The 27,775-nt window shown below is 39.1% G+C and overlaps 1 protein-coding gene across 1 annotated transcript; it reads right to left on the bottom strand.

Moving 5' to 3' along the window:
* Positions 1–8,244: 8,244 nt before the first annotated feature.
* On the bottom strand, positions 8,245–27,621 carry LOC139457630 (scavenger receptor cysteine-rich domain-containing protein DMBT1-like). Its single transcript, XM_071238984.1, has 3 exons — positions 27,327–27,621; positions 12,872–13,031; positions 8,245–8,500 (listed from the first exon to the last, which is right to left on the bottom strand). Exons 1-3 carry the CDS (start codon positions 27,604–27,606, stop codon positions 8,329–8,331), a joined length of 612 nt encoding a protein of 203 aa, XP_071095085.1. The 5' UTR covers positions 27,607–27,621; the 3' UTR covers positions 8,245–8,328.
* Between the last annotated feature and the right edge of the window lie 154 nt (positions 27,622–27,775).

Here is a 27,775-nt window from a genome sequence, read left to right as displayed (position 1 = left end):
GGGTTGTAGTTCTATGCTGAAAAGGGGCTTTGGGGTAGCCTAGTGGTTAAAGCGTTCGTTCTTCACGCCGAAGACCCGGGTTCGATTTCCCGCATGGGTACAATGTGTGAAGCCTATGTCTGGTTTCCCCCACAGTGATATTGTTGGAATATCGCTAAAACCATACACACTCACTTTATGCTGAAAAGCCTATTGAGACAACATATTTTTATTTTCATATTTCTTTATTTTTCTTGTAATATCAAGGGGTGGTCGGGTAGCCTAGTGGTTTAAGCATTCGCTCGTCAAGCCGAAGACCCAGGTTCGATTCCCGACATGGGTACAATGTGTGAAGCCCATTTCTAGTGCCCCCCGCCGTAATATTGCTGGAATATTGCTAAAAGCGGCGTAAAACAATACTCGATCACTCACTCGTGCAATATCCCGTTTCCTTATTCAATGAGCGAGTACGGACTGGATTGATAATAACATTGCAGATGACTGTGGCGGTGATTACACCTGGCACAGACGTAGTGACCAGTGCTACAAGCTGGCCAAATCCCCGTCGAAGTGGTCTGAGGCTGCTGCTGCCTGTGTTCAAGATGGCGCCGCTCTGCCTAAGGTGGACACCGACCTCAAACGGAGCATATTAGCAAGGGTCTGTATGAACAATGTTAAGAGAAAAATCAAAGCTTGATGAGACTGTTGATTGATTTAGATTTTGTGTGCACTCTCTATAACCTGTAATAGAACGGGTCCATCAATGATAAACGGTATGGGTGGACAGTAACACTCTCTATAACCTATAATAGAACGGGTCCATCTGTGATAAACGCGATGGGTGGACAGTAACAATCTCTATAACCTGTAATAGAACGGGTCCATCTGTGATAAACGCGATGGGAGGACAGTAGCAATCTCTATAACCGGTAATAGAACGGGTCCATCAATTATAAACGCGATGGGAGGACAGTGGCACTCTCTATAACCGGTAATAGAACGGGTCCATCTGTGATAAACGCGATGGATGGACAGTAGCACTCTCTATAACCGGTAATAGAACGGGTCCATCTGTGATAAACGCGATGGGTGGACAGTAACACTCTCTATAACCTGTAATAGAACGGGTCCATCTGTGATAAACGCGATGGCTGGACAGTAACACTCTCTATAACCTGTAATAGAACGGGTCCATCTGTGATAAACGCGATGGGTGGACAGTAACACTCTATAACCTGTAATAGAACGGGTTCATCTGTGATAAACGCGATGGGAGGACAGTAGCACTCTCTATAACCGGTAATAGAACGGGTCCATCAGTTATAAACGCGATGGGGGGACAGTAACACTCTCTATAACCTGTAATAGAACGGGTCCATCAATGATAAACGGTATGGGTGGACAGTAACACTCTCTATAACCTGTAATAGAACGGGTCCATCTGTGATAAACGCGATGGCTGGACAATAGCACTCTCTATAACCTGTAATAGATATCATTGACGCGATGGGTGTGAGGTAACACTCTTTCACCTTAACAAAGCATGTCCATCAATGATAAACACAAACGCTGTGCAGTAACATTCTCACTGTTTAGAATTGTTCAACCAGAAAGGGTCATTGACAGTGAGGACACGTTACCGTGAATAATATTGCAGTTACACCACGTGCCAACTTAACGTGGGCTGGTGCTAAACATACCATCATAACCAAGGGAACATCTGGGACAAGAACCCACTATCATCATAATCCTTGCGTAGTTAGACGCTCATACCATCAACCACTGGTTGTCTTGCCCAGGGCCGAGTTTGTACAGACTGCCAAGATAGAGCTGGAATAATACTGGCTTTATCATGAATCAACGTTTCCTTTACCTCTTCTGTATATTTACTCCCGTGTCTGTTGACGGCACACACAGAGCTTAAGTTCATGCCAGAGGAATGGACATGTCTTCAGGTTTAAAGACAAGCCAGAAGTCGATACGTCCCATGTCATCCAGATGACACGCAGTACACCCGATCAATGTAGATGCTTCTAACTGATAGCTGGAGACTCTGGCAATGGCGACATTTCTACCGTCACAGTTATGTGAGGTGAGGTGAGGTGAAATTGGGTTGACGTAGTTACAGGGACTGTCAACTGAGGGTGCCAACTGACAATGGCAACTGAGGCTTGCGACAATCATGTAAGCAATACACACCACACGATGGGACAGCATTTCCAAAACATATGCATTCTAGGAAATGAACGTGTTATGCCCAACGTCTAGAAGGTACGTATCATTTTGCCAAATTTACATTTATGCAATGAAAGAGCATTCAAGTGACTATGAACATAGATGAGATGTGTAAATATGCCCGTCGTTTTCTTGTTTTTTCTTACTTGTAAAATAATCGTAAATCGTACATGTCATCGTATCCCAATTGCGTGGGTCGATGCGCATGATGTCAATCACTGGATCGTCTGGTCCAGATTCGCGTATTTACAGACCACCGTCATATAGGTGGAATATTGCAGAGTGCTTCTGTTAAAAATATCAGTTGATGCTTCGTTGATTCAATGATCATTGTTATCTAAATGAAGGAATTTGTCTTTAACAAACGTTTTGACTTTATTGATTGTTACCCAGCGTACCTCGAATGTGTGGATTATTGATCACTCTATCCCGCAGTGGATTGTCTATTCCAAACTCGTTTATAAACGTGAGTGAGTGAGTGAGTGAGTTTGGTTTAACGCCGCTTTTAACATTATTCCAGTTATATCCCGAACCGGGATTCGAACCCATAATCATAGGTTTCTGGCGTGTCCAGGGGACGCAACTCTGCACAGCGAATCGCGGCGCCTTAGACGACTGGGCCACCCGTCCACTGCCATACAGTATTGATACACTGATTGACCGCGAGCTACTTTGCTACAACGTCAACACCTGGTTTGTTTTGTTTCGAAAACGTAATTAATATGAACACAGTCCGTACCAAAAACGCTCAAATCTATAAACCACAAAGCTTTACAACATATCTCGTTTACTGTAGAGTGAGTATGTGTGTGTGTTTTAATTAACCCTGTTTTTTTGGCCCAGATTCAATCATGTACTGGTCGCTGTGATAATGCTAGAATATTTCCGACTGCTGCGCGTTCTGGGCTTTCTGTTTCAAATTCAGTTTAACGCAGTTACATCTAAGGTAATCTGGGTTAGCATTGACAACACAGTGTCTTTTTTAATTGATATGCGCATTCAGGTGTTCCTATTTTTAAATAGATATCGGAAGAGATGTCATTATCCTTACTTAAATCCTTTGCAAGCTTCGTTTTTGTCGTCAAGCATACAGACTTATTTTACCTGTATAGTGTGAACGTTATGTGGCTTGCGTCCCTGTCTAAGAATATTTATAGAATATGTCCCCCATTACCTCAGCTTTTGTTATGTCGCGTGTATTGAAATATGAAAACTCACCAAGCAAATAATCCCGCTGCGAATCGTATTGGTTAAACATAAAGGATATTTCTTTGTGAAAAATAATGTTTATCGAAACGAATGTGCATTGACAAAGATTCTTTGTTGATAAGTGACGCGGATGCGTGACTGAATACAAATTCCCTTGGCAGTGTACAAGTATATAATTTGAACAATAGCATTAGTGCTTCTGAGGCTGAGTTGCAAGAGCCACGGGACTAATTATGCATTGAATATCTGTCCATAAAAGCACACTATCGGCATCCATGGAATGAGCGATTGTGTTTGACACTATAATACGAACTAACTTAACAATATGAACATGAATAATGACTGCTAAAGGTTTCTTACGTAGATTTTCACACGCCCAAGAAGTGATATATTATGCATTTATGAATAACAAGGGACTGTCGTATGTGTAGAGTGGGTGGTACGCGTATGGAGAAGGCTGTAAATGGCGAGGGTGCTATTAACGTGTAAGTATACGTAGGAAGCTTTGTGATGAGAGCTTTTTGTGTGTATTGTAGATCTAGAAGGCGTTGTATATACAGAGATTGTTGATTGACACAAAATCAGTAAATTCACTATTGTGTCACGGGGTTTTCTGATCCTTCACTTGATTGTTTGGTTGTTAACAGTCTGCTGTCCCATGGAAGGAGTACACGTTTTTCTGATCCTTCACTTGATTGTCTGGTTGTTAACAGTCTGCCGTCCCATGGAAGGAGTACACGTTTTTCTGATCCTTCACTTGGTTGTCTGGTTGTTAACAGTCCGCCGTCCCATGGAAGGAGTACACGTTTTTCTGATCCTTCACTTGATTGTCTGGTTGTTAACAGTCCGCCGTCCCATGGAAGGAGTACAAGTTTTTCTGATCCTTCACTTGATTGTCTGGTTGTTAACAGTCCGCCGTCCCATAGAAGGAGTACACGTTTTTCTGATCCTTCACTTGATTGTCTGGTTGTTAACAGTCCGCCGTCCCATGGAAGGAGTACAAGTTTTTCTGATCCTTCACTTGATTGTCTGGTTGTTAACAGTCTGCCGTCCCATGGAAGGAGTACACGTTTTTCTGATCCTTCACTTGATTGTCTGGTTGTTAACAGTCCGCCGTCCCATGGAAGGAGTACAAGTTTTTCTGATCCTTCACTTGATTGTCTGGTTGTTAACAGTCCGCCGTCCCATGGAAGGAGTACAAGTTTTTCTGATCCTTCACTTGATTGTCTGGTTGTCAACAGTCCGCCGTCCCATGGAAGAAGTACAAGTTTTTCTGATCCTTCACTTGATTGTCTGGTTGTTAACAATCCGCTGTCCCATGGAAGGAGTACAAGTTTTTATGAAATTGTGTAAGTGACTTTTGCATAACCTTGTCGAGAACAGATGCTCTCATCACTGGTTTTCAGTAATCCACTAATGTAATTCCCACACCATTCTACCTTTCAGGCAAAATGGTTACTTGGTTGGTTGTTTTACGCCGCACTCAGCAATATTCCTGCTACGGCGGTCTGGAAATAATCGAGTCTGGACCAGGCAATGCAGTGATTGATATCATAAGCATCTTTCCACGCAACTTGGATCGATGATATGCTTCAACCAAAATAGCGAGCCTGTTCATCCGATCCCGTTAGTCGCCTCATACGACAAGCATAGTCGCCTTTTAGGCAAGCATGGGGTGCTGAAGACCTATTCTACCCCGGATCTTCACGGGTCTCAGGCCAAATGGAATCTGTTTCGGCAGAATCTGTTTCTAGTTAAGAATCCGGTTTCTTGCATCATCTGTCGCGTATTTATAGTGTTGGTAAACGTTTCAAGATTGATGAAGGTTCCTGTGTCGTCTAGCAAGTCGTTAATAAGATTTAGAGTAATGTGGCAGTTGAATCTACTTTGCACCTTCCCAGTGGGGAATCCGGGTTGGAATATGTCCTAAAAACCTCTACTGGTTGTACAAGGCGATCGGTGGTCATGCCCCGTGTCTTAGTTGATGGCATGTCATCGTACCCCGACGGCGTGCATCTTTGCTCACAACATCAAACGCTGGATTGTATGATTGTTTGACTCGCCTATTTACAGGCCGCCGTCACATAGCTGGAATATTACTGAGTGCGGCGTTAAACAACAAACTAATACAACTTTTTGGCTGCCGGCATCTACACCGTGCTGATTCTTCATCTGGGTTCCGGAAACCTCTGACAATTATCCATACGTCCTGTACTTGCCATGTGTGGCTCACTCGCGATATAATACCTCTTAAGCCCTACGGTGTTACAGGCCTAGAGGTGATTATCCTTGCGGAACTCCCCTCAGTCTAAGCACTCACCACTCAACTAAGTCGTTTCGCGTTCAGAGAAACAAGTCAACAAGAGCCTTTTCACATTCTTTATTAACATGAGATCCGCAACATACGGATTTCGACCAGACTGGAACTCGCGATCGGAACACCGGAACTTAACTACTCCATTCCGTCATCACTTTCTCGTTTTGTTATTCTCTATATATCGTTCTTTGCTTATCATCTTAGCCAATTGGTATTACCGTTTTTTATTAATCGATTTACCGTTTCTCCCACATCGATACAATTGAATTTTAACATTTTCTAGATTTTTTGTAAACACACCCGAAACAGTCGACCATTTTTTTACTTAATGCCATCACTGCATTATGCATTGCCTTGTATTATGTTGTAACTTTCATATCAGAAATGTCTAAACCAAGGTTTGGATGTGTACAAACAAAATACATATCGAACATGTATGATGCAAAACAGGGTGCACTGGTCTACAGAATAATTGACTCTTAACAGCTATTGGATTTTAATTGCCTTCTGAGTTGAACGAACAAAACTTAATACTTACCATCACTGATGAATTGAGAAATATACCACAAAGCAGATATGCCCGTTTGGATAATTATCGAAGTCCACAATGGTAATGAAGATGGTACATACGTCAATCAACTTAGCCATGAAACTACACAACCACGAAATCGTTCACGTGTCACTGGTCTTCATAAAACGGAGATGGTTCCCTCTGCCTGTAACTTTCTTGAAGGCATTTTTAACTGATAACATCTCCTGCGGCCGAGAGCTGCCCTTGGCTCAGAAAAGACTGGACTAGGGTGGGATGTGTACAAACAACATATATAACTTACATGTATGAAGCAAAACAGGGTCTACTGGTCTACAGAATATTTGACAGCTACTAGCTACTAGATTTTAATTGTACTCTTTCTGAGTTAAAAGAACACAAAACTATACTTACGATAACTGATACAAGCTGTTGGATATTCATAATATATTCTTCCTGAATTAGAAGTACAGATAAGTGTCACGTACGATAATTGAAATTTGAAACATCTATGCTGTGTTTCTCCTTATAATATAACCACAAAGCACATATACACAATGAGACAATTGTCTAAGTTCACAATAGTCACAAAGAAGGTGCACATGTCAATCTATTTGGTGATGAAGCTGCACCACAATTCACTAAAACTTCAAGTGTCACTGATCCAAAAAGAACGTAGTACGTGTACGCCACGTAGTAGCCGATGTTGACGAGACATCACTGTCTCCTCCGTGTAGGAAACGTTGACGACGTTCAACTATCGCTGCTGTTGATTAGCATAAAGTTCTTGTGCAATAGCCGCAAAGGTCTGTCAATGTTTCACAATATGTAACTGAAAATCAATGGCGTCCGTGCATCATCACAAGTCTGTTCTGGCGATTGTCCTGACTGAACAATACCTGTTCCCTAGCAGTTTCCTATTGCTGTGGATGAGGGAAAATAACACGACATTCCGTTGTACCAGCCCTGACTTTGTGTGATCCTGATTGACAATGTGAAACTTTATAGGTCACGCGACCTTCAGACTTTAGTGTTTTTGTTTAGAATTGTGGGTACTCATTATTTATGAAGAACATGTTTTATCAATGTTGACAGCAACATCATTTGAGCTCCAAGGTGAGTTCCAGTGGCCTTGTCAATTGTTTACAACATTAAGCTGGTAACATTTTATAAATTTCTGGATTAAGAAATTCAAAGTCGACATTCAAGATAAAGACATTCAGTTGACAGACCGTCACAAAGGTACATGTAAATGAGGTACATATTAGGATACAAATGTACACTTTTACTTACATCAAAAGGAAAGAGAGGCATCCAATTGCAACATCTAAAATGATTGATGCTTGTTAAGCACATATGGATGATCTAAAGGTACTCCATACTGTGCATGGAAAAAGTAACCCTAAGACTAGCCAACATCTGTCTACACGGTGGTACATATTGTTGTGCATTTTTACTGATGTTGAAATGAAATGAAGATGTATCACATTTCCAACACAGTTTGCACCTGAACTGATTGATTTTTGTTAGAATAATTATCATCTTGCCTTAAAGGAAAAATGAAGACATTTATTGGCGTGTGGATTCTAAGTTCCGAGTCGCTTTGAAATGTATTTCAGTTATATAACATTGATCAAGTTACATGCTAGAGGAAAACACACCACGTCAGTGAAACGCATGCGCATGGGTGCTGACAAATCAAGGATCATAGTAAGAAGCAAACTGATATTCGAACCCACGATCAGTGCATTATCAGTGAGTGTGAGTGGGTATTGTTTTATGCCGCTTTTAGCAACATTCCAGCAATATCACAGCGGGGGACACCAGAAATGGGCCCCACACATTGTACCCATATGGGGAGTCGAACCCGGAACTTCGGCGTGACGAACAAACGCTTTAACCACTTGGCTACGCCACCGGCCTATTTTTATATAAATGAAGAACCCACATCTATATAGAGTGCCGTGCCCCTGGTTCTAATTACTGCAATCATATAGACCTGTTATGCGACGTAGGGCATCACTTGTTTCTGTACCATGCTGGGGATGTATCCAGGCAGTTACTGACAGAGGACGCCGACGTCTTCACCATGACCACAGTTGTGAGTGCTCCATTGTTGGTGACAACACTGGCTTAGAAATTCCTCGTTCCCAGCACAATTTACATCATCCAGATGTATGGGGCCACTTCCTTGACCATAGAAAGCAGAAGCCTTCGGTATTGCGTTGTCTCTGGAAATATGTTTACGAACGTTGTTAAAATGCTAATGATTGTTTTGACAGATGGCTAATGTTGCTATGCAACTTTCTATTGCAGAGCTGGATATCACTTGTATGGGGTATAGATTTTACATCATAGGTATTGAATTAAACGATAGTTTTAGTACACTTCGCTACTATTATCCATGATATAAGCCTGTTATTGATGCTTGAGACAACGTTTTAATACAATAAGGTGGAGTGCGACAGTGATATCAGTGTTACCAAATAGATACCAGAGATTACCAGCTGAATAAAGATCGATTATATCAGATTTCATGTTGACCGTTGAGATAGAAAACATGGCATTAACCCATTTCTTGATATAAGATTACGAGCCGTTTTACATCCTCACGCACTTTCAGCATGCCTAAATCTTCCTACGAATCCTGTTCCGAAAATCAAACCTTCTCTCATGCAAAAACAGACTCTAGACATCAAAACAACTCATACCCCCTGAAATCTGTTTTCAAGAACTACCATTCTGGAAATAATTGCTTTCTGTAGCAATAAATACGTTTGTGATCCATCCACTTGACATTTAGTTACTAAAGTGGTGAAAATATATCACAATATTATCATTTCTCCCACAAAGGGCTTGATCTCCAATCGCCAGCAGTGATTTATTCGTAGTGGTTTAGTTTTATTCACGCAATCTGTTTGGCTGGCTGAGAGTGGAGAGCTGTGTCATCGCTTTTTGATTGGCTGTCTAAAAATAATTGCCGGCACTATTTTCGTATCGGGGATACCCGAGGTCATCTAGTACAGAAAATCCCTTACTGTCAAAACATTACCGTAGTGACGATGTTTCCATCTCCGAAAGATGGTGACCAAGAGAAAACTTGCTGGGGAGGAAGGGATGTGATAGGTGGAGATGTATCAGAGAATTTGGGCTTCCCAGTGTACGAGATTCAGTTGCAGAATGAGAAGACGGTAACCGAAGCGAGATACCGCTTCGATATTACGGGATTAGGTGAGCCACTCCCGTAGATTCTTTACTGGGCGTTTTCAAGACTAATATAACAGCTTATGAAACAGTTAATGATCTCTTGTACAAATACTGATAAAATAGCGAAACATACCATATTTTTTTTGGTATTTTTAAAAAATAACCATCAACCAGACAAGAAATGTCACGTTATTTCGAAGTGTTGATCAAGAGCCGATCGATCGTTTGTGTAACCCAGCGTCAAAAACATATTTTATAGTTATATTAAAATAATCGAGGCTTATATTTCAAATAAACACCTTAAATAATTTGTATCAAAAGACATACTCAATTTTAATGCATTAAACGATCAACCTTTGTCGGACCGAACATCTCACGACCAACATGTTTTGCAACCACAGCAGTTGTTTCCCCTTTCAACAGTTGGAGTTTATCATGGTCAATATAATTCATTTATTTTGGCCAATAATTATATATTTGTTTGTTTTTAACTTGAAGACTTCATATATTTAAACATACTATTTCAGGCCAATAAAGAAACTCATTTTTTTTAATAAAAAAACATTACCACATAACTTGAAAGTATTTAGTTTAAGTTGGTTGGTTTCTGTTTAACGCGGCACTTAGCAATATTCCAGCTATATGACGGCGTTCTGGAAATAATCGAGTCTGGACCAGACAATCCAGTGATTGATATCTTGAGCATCGAGCCACGCCATTGGGATCGATGACATGCATCAACCAAGTCAGCGAGCCTGACCACCCGATCCCGTTAGTCGCCTTTTACGACAAGCATAGTCGCCTTTTACGGCAAGCATGAGTTGCTGAAGACCTATTCTAGCCCGGATCTATTTAGTTTAAGTACCTAGATCTATGTATTTATATTTTTTCTTAGCTATTTTGATTTCTTATAGGGAGCAGACAAAATGATGAAGATAAAGATGGTGGGCACCAATCAACCTTAATAGGTATTTTTTCAAAAACAATATTCTTTTTTTTTTCAATAATGATTCACATCTATGCATCTTAAAATATATTTGGTATTTTTGATAGGTTGAAATCATCTCAAAATTAATTTCATATTATCATTTTTAGGTAGAAACTCACTATCACAGTTAATTATTTTCAGAATTAACAGACAATGCAGAGTATTAAAGAAATGTAGAATTATGTTTGTCTCATATATATTCTTTAAAACCAAAGTTGTATTTATTATATACCATGTTTACTGAAAAAAGAATGTCTTTAATAATGCAAATGTTATATTATCATAGCAGATAAAGAACCCCAATATGCATAGCTAGCTTAATTTTAAAGATAATTATTCAGCATTTCTTTGGATGATAAACTGGTCATATGAAAAAATAAAAATGTACTTTTTCTGTACTATTTTCCCATTAAAAGGTTTACAGTAATTTATTTTTTTCACACAATCTTATTGGCTGTATCATGGAACTGTTCTGGGTGAACAATATCTTCCAAATGTCGTGCTGGTTTTCTTGGGGAATTAGTCAGCAAAGAGCCGGAGTCACAGGAGACTAATCACAATTTTATTAACAAGAACAATCAACAATGAGCACGTTACAATATCTTAGAAAAATAACTGAGGGTGCCACAGAGAGTCGGTACAACCCTCTGGGCTGTGGGAGAGAGGTCTGCTTGGTAAGAGAGTCAAACCCTTCTCTTAACGTGCGCTTTCCGACTGATGCGTATTTCGCACACGGGCCCGGCCAGGCCATTTAATGTGTTTCCGAAAGGGGCGAAAGTGGTCTGTGCAACCCAAGAGAGGGGTTTAGGGGTTGCTTATATAGAATTTGGGAATTTTGAGATTTGGAATAGATGCCGATGGGGTTGGGGAGGAGAACTAAGGGAGCTGGGTATGGTGGATGTTTGTTTGTTTATGTGATTTTGATTTGGTAGGTTATTGTGTTTTTAGATGCGTTTTATTAGTTCCGTTTTTTATTAAGAATACGCCTAAGGCCTTGAAGTTTTCTAGTTTATTTTGTGGGTTTAGTATTGCTTCTAGAGTGAGAGCCTTGTGGTTTGATTGAGGGTGGTTTGTAATGCGGTTCGATGTGCTAGGTAGTGTGTGCAGTGGATGAGTGCGTGTTCTGGGGTTTCTAGTTGTTTGCAGTGTGGGCAGTTACCTGTAGTGTGTTTTGGTGTTTTTTTTAATTTTTAGGTGTTTAGGTTGGTGTGTCCTGTTTGGAGTTTAGTGATTACTCTGTCGATTTCTTTTGATGGATGGAGAATGTTTGGTTTGGTTAGTGGTTTGCTGAGCACTTTTTTGATTTGGCTATTTGAGTTTAGATATAGGTTATGCCATTTTTGTGATTTTTTGCTTGTTTACACTTTTAATTTCTGATTTTGAGATGGGTAAGTTTAAGCTCATTTCTGGGATTTTGAGGGATAGCTTAGCTGCTTTATCGGCGTTTTCATTACCGTATATTCCTACGTGGGCGGGTATCCACAAGAAGGTTATTTGTTTGCCTGCCTTAGTTAGGTCGTTGGAGCTTTTAAGTATTTGATTTATTATTTTAGGTCGTTTTTTTGTATTTTTGTTTTGGAGGGCTTGCAGTCCACTTAGGGAGTCGGTAAGTATTAGGATTTTTTTGTGGTTTTGGGATTCTTGATTATGGAGGGCTGAGGCCATGCCCATTAGTTCTGCCGTGGATATTGATTGGTTGTTTGGGAAGGAAATCTTTAACTACGAGCTCGACTTTTTATGGCGTGTGGTTATGGGAGAAAAAGGATTAACCACTGTGTTCGGTTGTTACCTAAAAATCTACACACGAGTGATTAATCTGCCACGATTAGAACGAGGCTTTGCTTTTCACTCGTGTGTAGATTTTTCGGTAACAACCAAAGCCTCGTTCTAATCGTGGCAGATTAATCACTCGTGTGTAGATTTTTAGGTAACAACCGAACACAGTGGTTAATCCTCTATGTCACAGAATGAAGATAATTGTTGCCATCGTTGTAATAGTGTGATATATGTTTAATTGTTTTTCATAAGATTGTTTCTCGTCCAAAGACTGGTTTATTTCACACACACAAGGAATAAACATATCTCTACGCACACGTTATCATTATATTGCCAACAATTCTGGTATGATTGTTTTTAAAAAGGCAACTTCCCCACACTAAATAAGTAAGTTTAAGTATAATACCAAAGTAACCTGTGTCCATCTCTGAAGGAAGGGAAAACGTAAAACAGATATAGTTCACGTTGTCAGTTTTACAAGTTTTAATATTTAGCCACTATTGTTCCTCCTGAAAATGTTAACATAACGCCTGCCCAAGTGATGTAGCAAGATATACATGTTTTGCATGATGGATAACATTGATAAACACATTCTGATCGATTACAATGCTAGGTGTCCTAATATACTCACGAGGGCAATCCAAGTTCTCTACAGACGACTCTGGCATCTACATCAGTGAATCCGTCGTCACAGACTGTTCCCCATGTAGACTGGTACCTAATCTCAACACGGCCAGACTGGGGACCCGGAACAAGTCGAACGATTTCGTCATGTTGCATTGTACTAGTATCTGTGGATAAATATGTATTATCAACACTGGTTTCCCAGACCAATATACACATGACATGACATACATGGATGAAATACACACGGCACACATGAGTAAAAGACACATGACATACTTGCTTGAAAGACCCATGACATACATGTATGACACATGACATACATGCATGAAAGAAACACGCATACATGCATGAAATACACATGGCATCCATGGATGAAATGCACATAACATACATGGATAAAAGACCCATGACATACATGCATGAAACACACGACATACATGCATGAAACACACGACATACTTGCATGAAACACACGACATACATGCATGAAACACACGACATACATGCATGAAACACACAACATACATGCATGAAACACACATAACATACATGCATGAAACACACGACATACATGCATGAAACACACATAACATACATGCATGGAACACACGACATACATGCATGAAACACACATGACATACATGCATGGAACACACGACATACATGCATGGAACACACGACATACATGCATGAAACACACATAACATACATGCATGAAACACACATGACATACATGCATGAAAGAAACATGACATACATGCATGAAACACACATGACATACATGCATGAAAGAAACATGACATACATGCATGAAACACACGACATACATGCATGAAACACACGACATACATGCATGAAATACACATGACATACATGCATGAAAGAAACATGGCTTACACGGATGCTTCATAACATTTACTAGTTCGTCTGTTTACATCAAAAACAGTAGCGGTGAAAGCATACATCCTTGTCTAACACCGCATGGGGTGTCAAATAAATCGGTAAAATGTGAAGAACTTAGCGTCACAGAAGCTTTAACGTTGCTATACATACATTAAGTACATTAAATACATCTCCATGGATACACTGTGTCAAGCCTAAATACAGTAATTTCGTCCTATCAACCATATCAAAAGCTTTCTTAAAATCAATGTGCCAGTGAATGGAGAACAAATATATTATCAATAGTGGAATGTACCTCTCTAAAACCAAACTGTGATTCGGATTTGCAATTTTGAAGTTCAAACCAAAGAGAACTGATGTAAAGATATTTAGGAGGGTGATACCTCTATAATTACTTGGGTCAGTTCTACTTCCTTGCTTAAAGAGAGTGGTAATAAGCCCATTATTCCAAGCCTGTGGAAAATATCCCTTCTTTAATAATTCATTAAAAAGTATTAATAAATAAGGCATTATGATACGATAAGATTCTTTAAATATTTCAGGTGGGAGACCATCAATTCCTGGAGATTTCCCAGTTTTCAATTTTTTCAATGCATGTTTAATTTCTTCTTCAGTTACTCGTATTACACCTCCTATTAAGTCATCACGCTGTGCAGATTTCTCACAATTAGCAAAATTATGATCTAGAATGTAATTCTTGACATATTCGTTAAACGCAGCATCTGATTCTATCTCTGGATTTAAAAGTCTCTTATAATAGGTCAGCCATTCTTCTCCTGATATTTCTTGCCTTAATTGTTGGTAAGATCCACATAGTTTCTTATTTAGTTTCCAGAATAGTTTACAATCTTTGTCTTGTGCTGCTTTAGAAATATCCTCCATAATCTTATTCTCAAAATACTTTTTCTTCTGTTTGCACAAACTTCTAAAATGATCCTTCAAAGATATATATTCTGTATAATATTCAGTATTATTTGTCTTTCTGGAAAGGTTTAACGTTTTATGTTTGTTCTTTTTAGCACTATGGCAGCTCTTGTCGAACCATTGTGGTTGCTGGTTAATTATCTTGATTCTTTTTCCAGTAGTAGAATGAAAACCTGTCTTGACAAGTGATTCACTAACAGCTAATTGTAATAGTTCAACACTGTAATCAATATTATGTTCAACTGCTTTTTTTAATGTCTCTATATTAAAAGATTGTTCATTACTAAGGTGGTTCAGGAATGCATCGCGTCTACAGTTCTCCCGCACAAAGCGCGTCAGGTCATGCTGTTGCACGTGCTGCGTCGTGCTGGTATATTGACATGTCATTTTCATTTGGTAACAGATATAACAGCATTCACGGGCATGTGATCTGAATGCGTTTCGCTCAGCACATGAAAAGATTCAACATAACTAAAGATATCGGATGACACTACGCAGTAATCGATGACACTACAGCCCTGAGAACCTACGAAAGTAAACTCGCCACACTCGTCTCCATGCTTTCTGCCATTTGCCACGTGCATATCAAACTGAAAACACAAATCTATCAGTGATCGACCATAGCTATTAACAATATAACCCTTTGATGATCGAATAATATTAAAGGAATCGATACTGTAGAGGCCATCATCATCTAATGGTAGATATGCTGTGTCATCATTAATTATAAAGTCCTGCAATTGACCCATGCGGGCGTTAAAATCACCAAACAATATGAATCTGCATTCTTGATATTCATGTAAGAGTTCGAATAATTTACCTTCTATGTTTTCTAGTCTATTTTCCAATTCAGTTTCATTTCTGTTTGGAGGTATATATATAAATCCTAGCATACATGCTTTGGCAAAGAAATCTAGCACAGACACAGTCCTCCCACGCTTTATGTATTCTCCTGAAGTGTCCGTATAAGCCTTCCTTAATATAGACGGGGATACTTCCGCCAAAGCTAACTTTCAAATGTAGTTTCTTTCTAGTGCATTGAAATGAAGAGTAACCCGGAAATAAATCCCGAAAGTCTGTGTCATTTAGCCCATGTCTCGAGCAGAGCAAAAACACTATGTTTACTTAATGTGGATTTAAGTTCGTTAAGTTCTGAGTTAATCTTGGAGTATAGTCCATTGATATTCCAACAGAGGACTAGAAATACCTTGTATGTTGTGAAGACGGTTGCTTATACGTCGAATATGTTTGTCCTTGTTTAAAGAGATATCTTGTCGGCCTCGGTCGTATCCCTAGGTTGTGTTAACCTTCACAGTGTCGTCGTGATTACGTTCCATTGTTTGTCCCTGAGTTCTCTCCCTTCCTCGCTGACCCACACGAATGAGTTTGTCATCTACACTGGCATACATATAAGCACGATTTGATACAATGAGTTTATCATATGAAAAATAGCATTTTTCTTCACCTTTAGTTCTGTATTCTTCCATATACTTTCCAAGTTGTTTCCTCGTCTCTCTGATGTTTCTTGTATAGTCATCACCAACTCTGTAGGCCTTGTTACCCTTCAACACCGTTCTCCCTTGTTTCTTCACTTTTTTCTTTTTCTTTGAACGAGGAAAACTTCGCAAAAATAGGCCTGGGACTCGTCTTTGTCTGTCATCAACATTTTCTAGTTTCAATGTATGTTTCATAAAGTTTCTTACTTTATCTTCACTTTCTTCCCATGTTTCTGCAGCCTCATCATCCATTCCAAAGATTATCACATTTGATCTCCTCATCTGTGCTTCAAGTCTATCCACGGAAGTTTAAAGTTGTTCATTTTCCTGCCATAACTTGTCATTTTCCGTCCACAGATTGTGTTGTTCGGTTTGCACTTCCTTCATTTCATCAAATTTTCCCAAAAGTTCGTCCAAGGAGTTAATATTTGATTCGACAGTTGTTGGTATATCACGCAATATATCTTTCACTTCTTTATCTGATTCGGACTCACAATTTGGAGCTGTGTCGACTGTGCAATCCTCCTCTACCACGTGCAGTCAGTCGAGCTTGACGGGCGTTATGTCCGGGGTTCAGTTCAACACTGCCACTCACAAGAAGGAGTAAACACACGACGATATAATATTCAGGGGATAGTCATCCTCTTATACACAGCAGATGCGTTCTGGACATATTATCTTTCGGTTCCATAGCCTGTACGTCCAGAACACACAAACAGGACCGTTTATCCTATATAAGGAATGTCAGTGGATCTTCCAGTAAGTTGCCTTACTGTTGGTAATATCCGTTTTCTTTTAGCAAATAAGTGGATAGTTGGTTAAAAAAAATATATGATCTACAACGAAGATTTGTCCAACCATCACAACCGCATCAAACCCCATGGTAGACCGGACACAGTTATTTGCGCATCGATTATATAACTCCTACCAACAGCGTGAGGTGTTGGTTCAAAGCGAAACGGACAACCCTTTGATCTTGCCCTCGACCATGCTTGTAGTAGATGTAAACCATTGGCTGGAAATAAAAAAGATTATTTCTTGCTGCATAGCAAGGCACCAATTCATCGGTCATGGGGCTTTGGTATGTATGTGTAGCCCAGTGTATCCACAATTAACTAGAATGTTTCATATCGACAAAAAATATATATGCGTCAGTGTGGTTTATCAACACATGTATAGCGCTTATTCACTCTTGGTGTGGGAGACTGAAATTGAACATTATGATAGCGTCAGCTGGAATAATAGAGGTCATAACATAACATAATAAAGACATAACTTTTTTGCTTTTCTGGCCACAGACCGTGGCATATGCATATACATAAATATGATAGATTTTTAACACACGTATTTTTGTACTATTAAACAAATCGGACTTTGAAGACATTTTCGCTTATTGTAATAACATCAAGGTAACAAATCATATCTATCTCTGAAATCCACGAGCATAGTTGCTGTCAAAACTAAGAACATAATCAGGGCGGCCAGTTTTGACTTGTCATGTGCCTTAAAGTGAGTTTATTCGTAAACATGTCAAAACCGATTGACCCTACACTGACGCTTGAAAATGTCTCTCGGACTGTTATGGGTAATGATGTATTTCATAATATTACTGGGGGATGTTCAAGTTTGTTCCTATCATTTATTCCAACGTTCTAACTGTCAACCATCTCACCAGGACCATAGCTTTGGTTATATATCGACTCCCCGTCTCTATGTCTTAAGTTGCTAATCAGTAACTGCGGTCCAAATTTATCAACTTATTCATCTATTGTTGCAAACTGGTTTGTTTACACAATAAAAAATCTAATTAATTGATCATGAACTACTGAGGCAGTGAGGCACCTGTATAAGAAATGTAAAAGCAGATATGTTACATGTAGTCCAAAAAGCATCGCAATATAACTTGAAAAAATGCTGGTGTGACATGATAGTTAAATTTACTCACAGACAATATATTTTTCGCGAGAGTGTAGCAGAATTTTATTTACAATTTGATAAATCATAATAATATGAATATTAAAATCCATCATCACTTGTCAAGTTTACTAAAATCTCACCAGTTGGAAGATGTTGGAAGATTTTATCTAAGTTTGATTGTCTTTGACACAGATGTTTATCCCTACTTTGCTAGGACACTGCAGAGGATTAACAGTTACTGTGAGTGAGTGAGTGTGTGTGGTTATTCGCCGCTTTTAGCAGTTACTGTGTTTACACAAGCACAGAAGCACAAACGTCATGCCCAAAACTCTCACAGTAGTGCCCGCTTCACAAGTATCCATCACAACCTATGAAAGCTAACATGTGAATAAACTGAACTTTAAATAATTAAAGCACTTGCAGTGACCAATTAACATGTAATCAGTGAGATAGTATAGGAATACTGGGACCGCTAAACAACTTCTTTGTAAATAGACAAATGCACCTGTGAATGGCTCGGTGGTCGTAGCCTTGTATATCAAGGTTTTAAATACCAAGTGAAAACAAAGACGAGGTTCACTGGAAATGCTGTATGCTGCATGTCCAGCCTCCATCAACACCTCTAGTGATCTTGCACATAACCATTGTCATGACCTGGTTGAGTGACGTCCTTCCATGAACATGAAAGGATTACCCACAGAGAAAGAAAGGATTAAAATCCTACAGATATCCTATCTGCATGGTATAAGTACCCACAACCAATTTCCTCTAATAATAAAAATGTCACGTTTGGTATCCCCAGAAAAAATCACTATGGTCATTGGGCGAATGTAAAAATCAGAAACCCTAACGAAATTATGTCTACATGGTCACACCCGGTGATTGTGAAGATCTCACAATCTATCAACAGTCAGACAACATGGTTGTTCATATTCATTTCCACTATCCTCTTAGAATTAGTGATACATATTAGAGTCTCACACACAAAATTCTCCTAGTAATTCCTACAAAATACCAAACAGAAAGTTGGATGTGGGGGAGAGGGACATATTCCTACGTGAAATAATAAGACATAAGAAGTGGTGACTGCTCTATTGTGATTGTACTATCTAAAGTATACTTTTGGCGAACGAAAAAGTTGTATTTGCAATCACCTGGAATGACTCATGTGGGCAAAACTTAAAACGAATATGTCCGCAATTAACAAACAATCACTTAATTAATGGCGAACAATTACCAACCCGCGACAATCGTGTCAACTCGGGGGTTCCCCTCGCAATAAACTCGCTTCTTACTTCACTACTGTTCTACTGTCGGGTAGCCACAGTGGCTAGACTGGACCCTCGTGGGATGGTTCAGGCCTTAAAAGTCCAGCAACCGAACACAAAGACTGGTGAACACAGGTCGATGGCCGCTCATCAACTGAAGAGTCACATCACACTGTTTTGTTTTATCTCACTATTCATTTGATATAATTGCCACCTTCAACTGAAACCTGGACCGGTGTTACACGCATGGCACACGCGGGTACACATGGTTGCACATGGCACACGCGAATGCTCAACGGGTTGCACACGTGTGTCAGGGGAATGCACTTGTGTACCTACATGCATAAAAGACACATGACATTCATGCATGAAATACACATGGCATACATAGCTACCAACCTACCTACATTAAAGCGATATGTGAAACATGCATATGTGGTACCAAATCAATAACCTCATTGTTGGAATCATCAAAACGCAGCATCAACCAAATACATTATACATAACCCAAACGTCATAGCGCTAGGACGATGCTCCTTGAGCATCATGAATGGGGTCATTTCTGTTGCTAAAACGTTTTCACCAACTGCAAAGTTATGCAACGACTAACTGCAACTCAAGGGAGCGACGTTGGCAGTCGGTATTCAATGTCTGGCGATTACAAAATGACTACTGGGTGTTAGCATTGATTAAAGCTGCCCTCTCCGGAGGCGGGGCGTATTGGAGGGACCTGACCTACCTGACTTCACTGCAGCACACACATTTCATTTGTTACTGCGTAATTGGATTACAAGATGGTATGACATGCAAACACCTACCCATGTGGGCCATTTGAAAAAGACACAACAATTAACGTGTCACTGGCCGTCACAGGTAGTGGTGGTGATGCTGGTGGTGTAGCTTGAGGCCGATTTCGACCAGAAATAAGGTCAAATAATATTTTACAATCATAAATACAAGGATATGTTTTCAACCAAAGGAATTAATTTACCAGCATTAAAACTGTATGACATTGTACACAATTACACCGATGTAATGACAGGATCTTCTGCTTAATGGTATGCATTAAAACATCACACGCACAATTTAGTGAAGAAAATAGATATCTCTTTCAGTAAAATAGCAGAACAAACAAGTGTAAAGCGATAAAATGCAATTCATGTGTTTGGTTCTGATGTTTATTTCTACCAGGCGACATTAGACTGTCTTATACTTGCCTGATGCAGCAATTTACTGTTGTATGTCTCATGTTGTCATAACGAGGACATTCTAACAGGTATTGTTGAACTGTTTCAGGCGTATGGTCACTGCAGTGGTCACACAGAGGGGATACCTCCATATCAAACAACACTTGTGTAGGCGAATAATGCTCACTGACTAAGACGAAGTCCAGTCAAAACGACTTAATCACGTATATCAGTAAGTGAATTATAACTGCACATTGCCTTCACCTTCAGAAACTATTTAAGTGCTATCATTTGACGTTGTGGGAACAAGGGCATATCGGAACAATCGAGCTTGAGGAGCTGAGACTGGAGTTGTTACAAATGTTCCAGTGTAAACGCTTAGAGCTCTTGACTGAATGCGATCAAGCTTAATGTGATGGCTTTCAAAAGCAGACATGGATACTTGGCAGCCATAGTCAAGTCTTGACAAGATGAGTGCATTATGTAGCAATAACATAGTCGTTGTATCAGCTTCCCATTTAGTTTTGGACACATATTTCAATAGATTAATAACACTGTTACAACGGTTGCGAAGATGGGATATATGACTGGACCATGTAAGACTTGATAAAAATAAACTCAAAAGTCAAAATCTAACACACCCTATACAACACGCAGGTTACGGTCCCCAAGAGATAACACAACCTTTAAAGCAATTTTACGACGTATGATTTTCATTGCTTCTGATTTTGAGCGGGATCTTTTGAAACCCCATTATAAATACCAGGCATTAACTATGTTTAAACATTTTTGAACTGATTATGTAACAAACTGAAAGTTACCAAATCGTTTCCAGAACAAACCATCTTCTGCAAAATGTATCCACATTAGGAGGAAGATGAGTCAAAAGTTGATCATGATAATAAACAAAACTGGGCTAATAACACATCCTTGTGGAGTACCATTATCTAAATTATATCGTAAGCCTTTTTAACACCAGGAAATACTCTTGATTGCAAATTGCTTTCTGAGCTTCTGTCTGGAGTCTTACATGATGATTGGATTCTCAAGATATAAGTCAATGTATTTTTGTATGATTCCTTAACATCGTGAAATCCTTCAAGGAAGTGTTCATAACTGCTTACATTTTTTTACTGTTTAACCAACTATTCGTCACTTTGTTGCCATTTACACCCATATCAGGAATAGGATATTTGTTTTTTTTGCCACAAATCATCTTCATTCCGGACCAAATGGAATAAATCTATTCATCGTAGAGATAAACGATCGCCAACTTGAACGTTTGCTACTCCTTACAATGCGTTGAAATTCTGCAGAACACAGCCAAATCACATGGGAGTTAGGTATAGCGTACCTAATTGAAAGCGGTTTTCCTTGCCTTGTTGGCCTGTTCATATTCCTGTTTTCCCCAGGGTTCGGACCTAAGACTGCATGTTTATTTGATGCATTCACAGAGTAGTTTTCCATGAATTTCTACAAATTGTTCAATAATATTTCCACTCGAGATATCAAAATCATCAGTGATCAAGTCAAGAGTGATATGTTCATCACACAGAGATAAAAATTCAAACCAATTTGCCTTTTTAAACTTCCATCTTGGTACGATATCTTTGATTTTCATGTAGTCATTCACACTTGGTCTTCCAGTGTTGTATATATTACTGACTATGATTTACCTTTTATCACCAGAATATATTTCTACCGCACTAGCTTCAAAAACTGCCCTCAGTAATGTGTGTTCCTTGAGATATACATCTGATTTAATGACAATCCATGTGGACATTTTACATCATCAAAACTAGTTCGCCTGTCCTAATGCAAAGCAGTATAACCATTAATTTTGAAATTACTTTCAGGCCACAAAAGCGTGTCCTTGACGCAAATAATATCTGGCAGTTGTGAAATGCTTGATAAAAAGTGTTTTAAGTTATCGCCATTGGCCACAAGACTTTTAGAGCTCCATTGCTCGTAAGGAAATCGAGTTTATCTAGGGAGCAACCTAGAATGGGACTTAATGGGAGTCAAAGCAATAGCATCAGTTGGTGTACCATGCACAGGGCAGTTTCAAGAACAACAGGCAACAGCATTTGGCACAGCGGGTGGTTTCGGTGTTAGCAACTGTTGGTGTCTTGTTTACTGATGGAGAAAAATTGTTTTCTATGCTGAGTCTTTAGAAAGACACTGCTTCCTTACATCTTTGACAGCCTTTATAAGAAGCACTGTGATCACCTCACAATTTCGCTATTTTGAAGCACCATCAGCTTCCCAATCATCAACCCGTCGAGCCCAAATACATCTTGTGCACACAGGAGACTTACTTTTGCATTAAAAGGAAACGTGACCAAATTCTTGACAAATTGTAGCACCTTATATCTGGGGGAACAAAAAGACGCACCAGGAATGACTGAAAGTACATTTTGACCCTTTCTGGAGTGCGAGAGTAAGTATTGTTTTCTGCCACTTTTAGCAATATTCCAGCAATATCACGTCGGGGGACACCAGATATGGGGTGCACACATTGTACCAAAAATCCGATCCTTTCTGGAAGATGAGGGGGTTGTATTTCAGCAAAACAAAAGTAGTAACTTCTTTTTCCCTCGCACGCAGTAGACGCTTTACCTCAATGACTTTTGACCTGTAAGTTGATCAATTATTTCCCCTTGAAAGTGGGCTCAAGTTTTTTAGGCTAAGTCTGGGGTTAACTCGTAAAAATAGAAGTACAGGTGTCACTGGCACATCAGAAACTGAGTTCAAGTCGTTCTGAGACACATCATTTGTGTTTTTGCGCTTTTAAGGCACCATTCTAATATACTTTTCGCTTTTCGCGCAAATTCTGCATCGGTAGATGTTCATCATCCCCTGCCCGGCTATATCACTATCCATATCGCCGAGTTCGAGAAACACATTCAGCGAAAAGTAAGACTTGCCACATGGGTCGAGAAGTCCGATCAACAGCACTCCAAACAAAGAAAAAATTTGGCAAAATAAGCCATTATTTTAAGCTGACTGTCTCTAAACTTACCTTGGTCATATCATCAATCTATTTGATAAAGAAAGATTGAAATGTAACAAAGTATAGCCCCATATGAGCCCAGCAGCGAGAGCGACTACATGCACGTCTAACCTCGTCGAATCCTGTCTGCCACCATTGGCAGTCAGTGTTACAAGAATTATCTCCATTCACTATCGCCGCCGAAAACCAGAAGGTCCACATTTGACCTTCTGGCAGTTTCTTTCCAAATTCGTGTTTACATTGTTGTAAATTTCACAAAGCCCGTGTTGCTGGACAGTATTTTTTCAGTGATTCTATGTCCAAAAAACTCATCAGTGGCTACAACCCAGATTGGTGTATGTCCATGTCTATATGTGTGATGTGTGAAGTATGTGATCTCTCCTTCGGGTGGTGGCCCCGATTATTTTTCTAGGTTGGTCAGCACCATACCCGTGCTCGTGGGTTTCACCAAAGTGGTAAACGTCTGAAACCTGCATCACTTTGGGCTTTCCTCCCACATTAAGCTGACACGCTGTGATATAACTGGAATACTGTTAAAAGCAGTGTTAAACCCAACTCACTCACTCACTCACTCACTCTTTTGGGTGAAAACGTTGGTCCAGAATAATATGCATACAACATTTGAATTTACCAATGGAGACTGAACAGTATGGATGGACCAAACTTCTTTGGTACTCACATAAAAATAACATTTATCTGTGAGAGAACATTAATAATTACTTTTGCTTCAAAAAACATTTAGATTAATTTGTATTTGTTCGCTTTATGTGAAATAAATACATGTTGTTTTAAAGTGAATATTACACAGCACTTCAAATTTTAAAACATTATTTACTCAAAACTTGTACAAGTTGAGATAGGACATTATGGTTCTCAGATGACTCTAGGTGTATTCAGTCACAGGCTCTGCCTTCCCCGTCGGACATGTTACAAGACCAACAGTAAAGACACTGTGGCTCATTACTCTTCCAACTCTCTTGTGTGGGATCATTGGGCCCCACCGTTCTCATGATCATACCCTGGATATCAGCACGTAACAATAAAATTTACAGCACATGATTCCAGCTCTCTTTTCAACAAAGCCGTAACCTTTACTTTCAAAACCTATGTTTTCATTCCGTCCAACACACACCAATTCCTTGGAAAACACCAACAGTTATATATTCTTCGCAACGATGCTCACGTGCAATTCGATTTTTTTATGTGACAAGAGAGGTTTTTTTCTAATATGTGCATGCAATTAGGGGTCTTGTTTGCTATCGAAAGTTTGTCATACACGTTACAAAGTACGCTTATTTGCCTATTGTTATCAACAAGCTTCTCACGGTCGTTATGGGTGTTTACTTTGTCAGTTATTGTTTGAAACAATGCCGTCAAACACAATGCACTCAAATAGCTTGTGTTCGCGATAACATATTTGAATTTGATGAAAATGTATGATTTCTAGGTCGGGGATAAAAAAATTCAGGGATATCGTGACAAGAATTAAATAATACCCTACAACCTATGAACCTTGACAGTATAACTACTCTATGACAGGCGTTGTGTTAAGAGACACTACGGTTTCAGTAAGCTCTAAATGATTTACATGTTTTCACTGAAAGGAGGAAATAAACAAGTTTGGGGACCCGCACAACATCATTTTTCCGCACATCAGCCAGGACACTTTATTTTATCGTTTTGTTGCCAGCAATTGGCGTAATATATAATATTATATAAATTAAATCCCAGTAGGGAATCCCATTATTTGGATTACATTATCTCATTGTTTTCCAGCGGTGCCCTCGTTGTCTTGTGGTTAAGCGCTCGCTCATCACGCCGAAGGCCCAGGTTAGACTCCCCACACAGGTACAATGGGTGAAGCCCCTTTCAGGTGGCCCCCGCCGTGATATTGCTGAAATATTTCTAAAAAAGGGCGTAAAATCATGCTCACTCGTTCCCTCATTGTTTTCCATTACCTTTCTTTTAAGGTCCTTTTCCCTTGAGGATTATTTCAAAAATTTTGCAAAATGGCAAAATCCTTGGCCATTAGGAATAGAATTCTTTATGAAATGTGACGTCAAAGCTTTTCAACTTTTACACACTAATGCAGCGTCGCCTCATTTGTGGTATTATTTTTTGTGGAAAAGACAGATATTTCATTTGACATTTATAATGATTTCCTACATTTATATAGAATAACGACGTCGCAACGGATTTTTGAATTCAACTCAAAATGATATATGATATGAATAACTTTAGAATCCAATAAACCGCATCAGCATGTACAACGACTTCATTGAACACACATTTTTGTCAGCGATGTACAATTTTCTTTGCAAGTATCCTGATTTGATTTTGGTTGAAGGCAATCTATAGACCGTTTTTTATCTTGTATAGTCGTAAATGTTAAAGGTTCTTTAATGTGTAACTGTGAAATGCTAGCTGGTAGATATGTTGCCAATCGTCAAAAGCTTTTTATATGTTATTAATGTACAACTTACGCTAGTCCCGCCATGGTGCAAGTACTTTATATATAAAAAGAATCTCTCAATTTCTTTGCAAAGACATACATATATTTATTTGTTTGATGTTTAAAGCCGCACTCAGAAATATTCCAGCTATATGAAAAGCGGTCTGTACATTATCGCGTCCGCAAATACATTCCAGTGATTGACATCATGATCATTGATCTACGCAATCAGGATACGTTGACATGCATCAGCCAAGTCAGCGAGCCTGACCACCCGATCCTGTTAATCGCCTCTTCCGATATAAGTCTTGAGTTTGAAAATAATAACAAGGAGTTTTATGATAGTGATGCCAGAACTATCCAATATTAATGTTATTTGGTTTTAAGCTACTAACAATAAAAAACAGTTGATATATGCTTCCGGTCTGTCCGTATTCTGAATACCGTAAACAATATACAGAAATATTAACACGAAGAGGGCAAAGTCATCGATATCACCCGCAATGGTAAATACTTCTTTTTGATATAAAATATTTACGATTTTCAAGATTAATTGCCATGTTTCATTTGTTTCAAAATTCCCAAGCTATCAAAAGGCTCCGGTTCATCAGCAGACTAATCCATGTGCCAAGTTTCGCAAAGGAATATTGTATGCTTTCAAGAGCTACCCCAGAAACGACATCTTGCACAGATAGACAGATTCGAGTAACCCTTTATCATTAATACAGAATATCGCTCTGCAACCATTGATTATTAATTACGCCATCAGTGAATAAACTGCATGCATGTATATGATTACATGGGTATCTCTACCTCCTTCTGTAAACATAATGTTTACGGGTATATATATCCTAGTGTAAGTGTGTAAATATGTGTATGTGTATGTATATATATCTGATTCATGCGTATACAAGGGTATATGTGTATGTATATACATGTAGTGTGTGTATGTATGCATATATGTACATTTATATAAGTGTATGTATGATTCTGTAATTATATATGTAGTCTTGCATGTATTTTGGATTAATGTGTATATACAAGTAAACTGTGTCTATAGGCAATTCTTATGCATGTCTATGTTATTCTCGCAAACATTATGTTTATGTTCTTGTGTAAATATATTTCTCTTTGTTACTATAAATGTAATATGTGCATATGTGCCATCTAAGTTGGATAACTTTGGCCCAATCTCGTTGACCATATATGTAAAAAAAATATGTTTAAAACAAACATAGACCGACGGAGGGACCCACGTGCTGCGGGGGATAAAAATAATAAGTAGAATGTTATACATACTTGACTTGTACACATGTCCTTGAACACAGCTTGCAGATGACCCCGTGTCATCACGGAGCATTGAACACGTTCCATCTACATCAGTGAATGTAAATGCGCCACAGTTAACTTCTGACAAACACTGGATGCTACAATCAGCAGTAGAGTTGGCTGCGGTGTTTCGAAGATGTGCCATGAAAACTTGTTGAATTCTCGTAAAATCTACGTTTATACATAGTGCATTAGTCAGTACTAATTGACCAAGATGCAATACAACGAAGATCCGCAAGAACATGACCATAGTTTGCAACAGTACTTCTCGAGATCTAGTTGTGGGAAAGCAAGACCCTGATCAACTGTAGCTATAACACACTGAGTGTCTGATGATTACAACATCATAACTACTGAGTTTCAATATTGATTACATGTGCGGTAGTTCTACCCTACTATTAGAAAGCGATGCCTATTGG

Source organism: Haliotis cracherodii, unplaced genomic scaffold (genome assembly GCF_022045235.1).
Source record: "Haliotis cracherodii isolate W230 unplaced genomic scaffold, xgHalCrac1.p SCAF_12, whole genome shotgun sequence".
Taxonomy (NCBI): Eukaryota; Metazoa; Mollusca; class Gastropoda; order Lepetellida; family Haliotidae; genus Haliotis; species Haliotis cracherodii.
The sequence above is the reverse complement of the archived record's forward strand: the minus strand, read 5'-3'. Positions and strand labels throughout refer to the sequence as shown.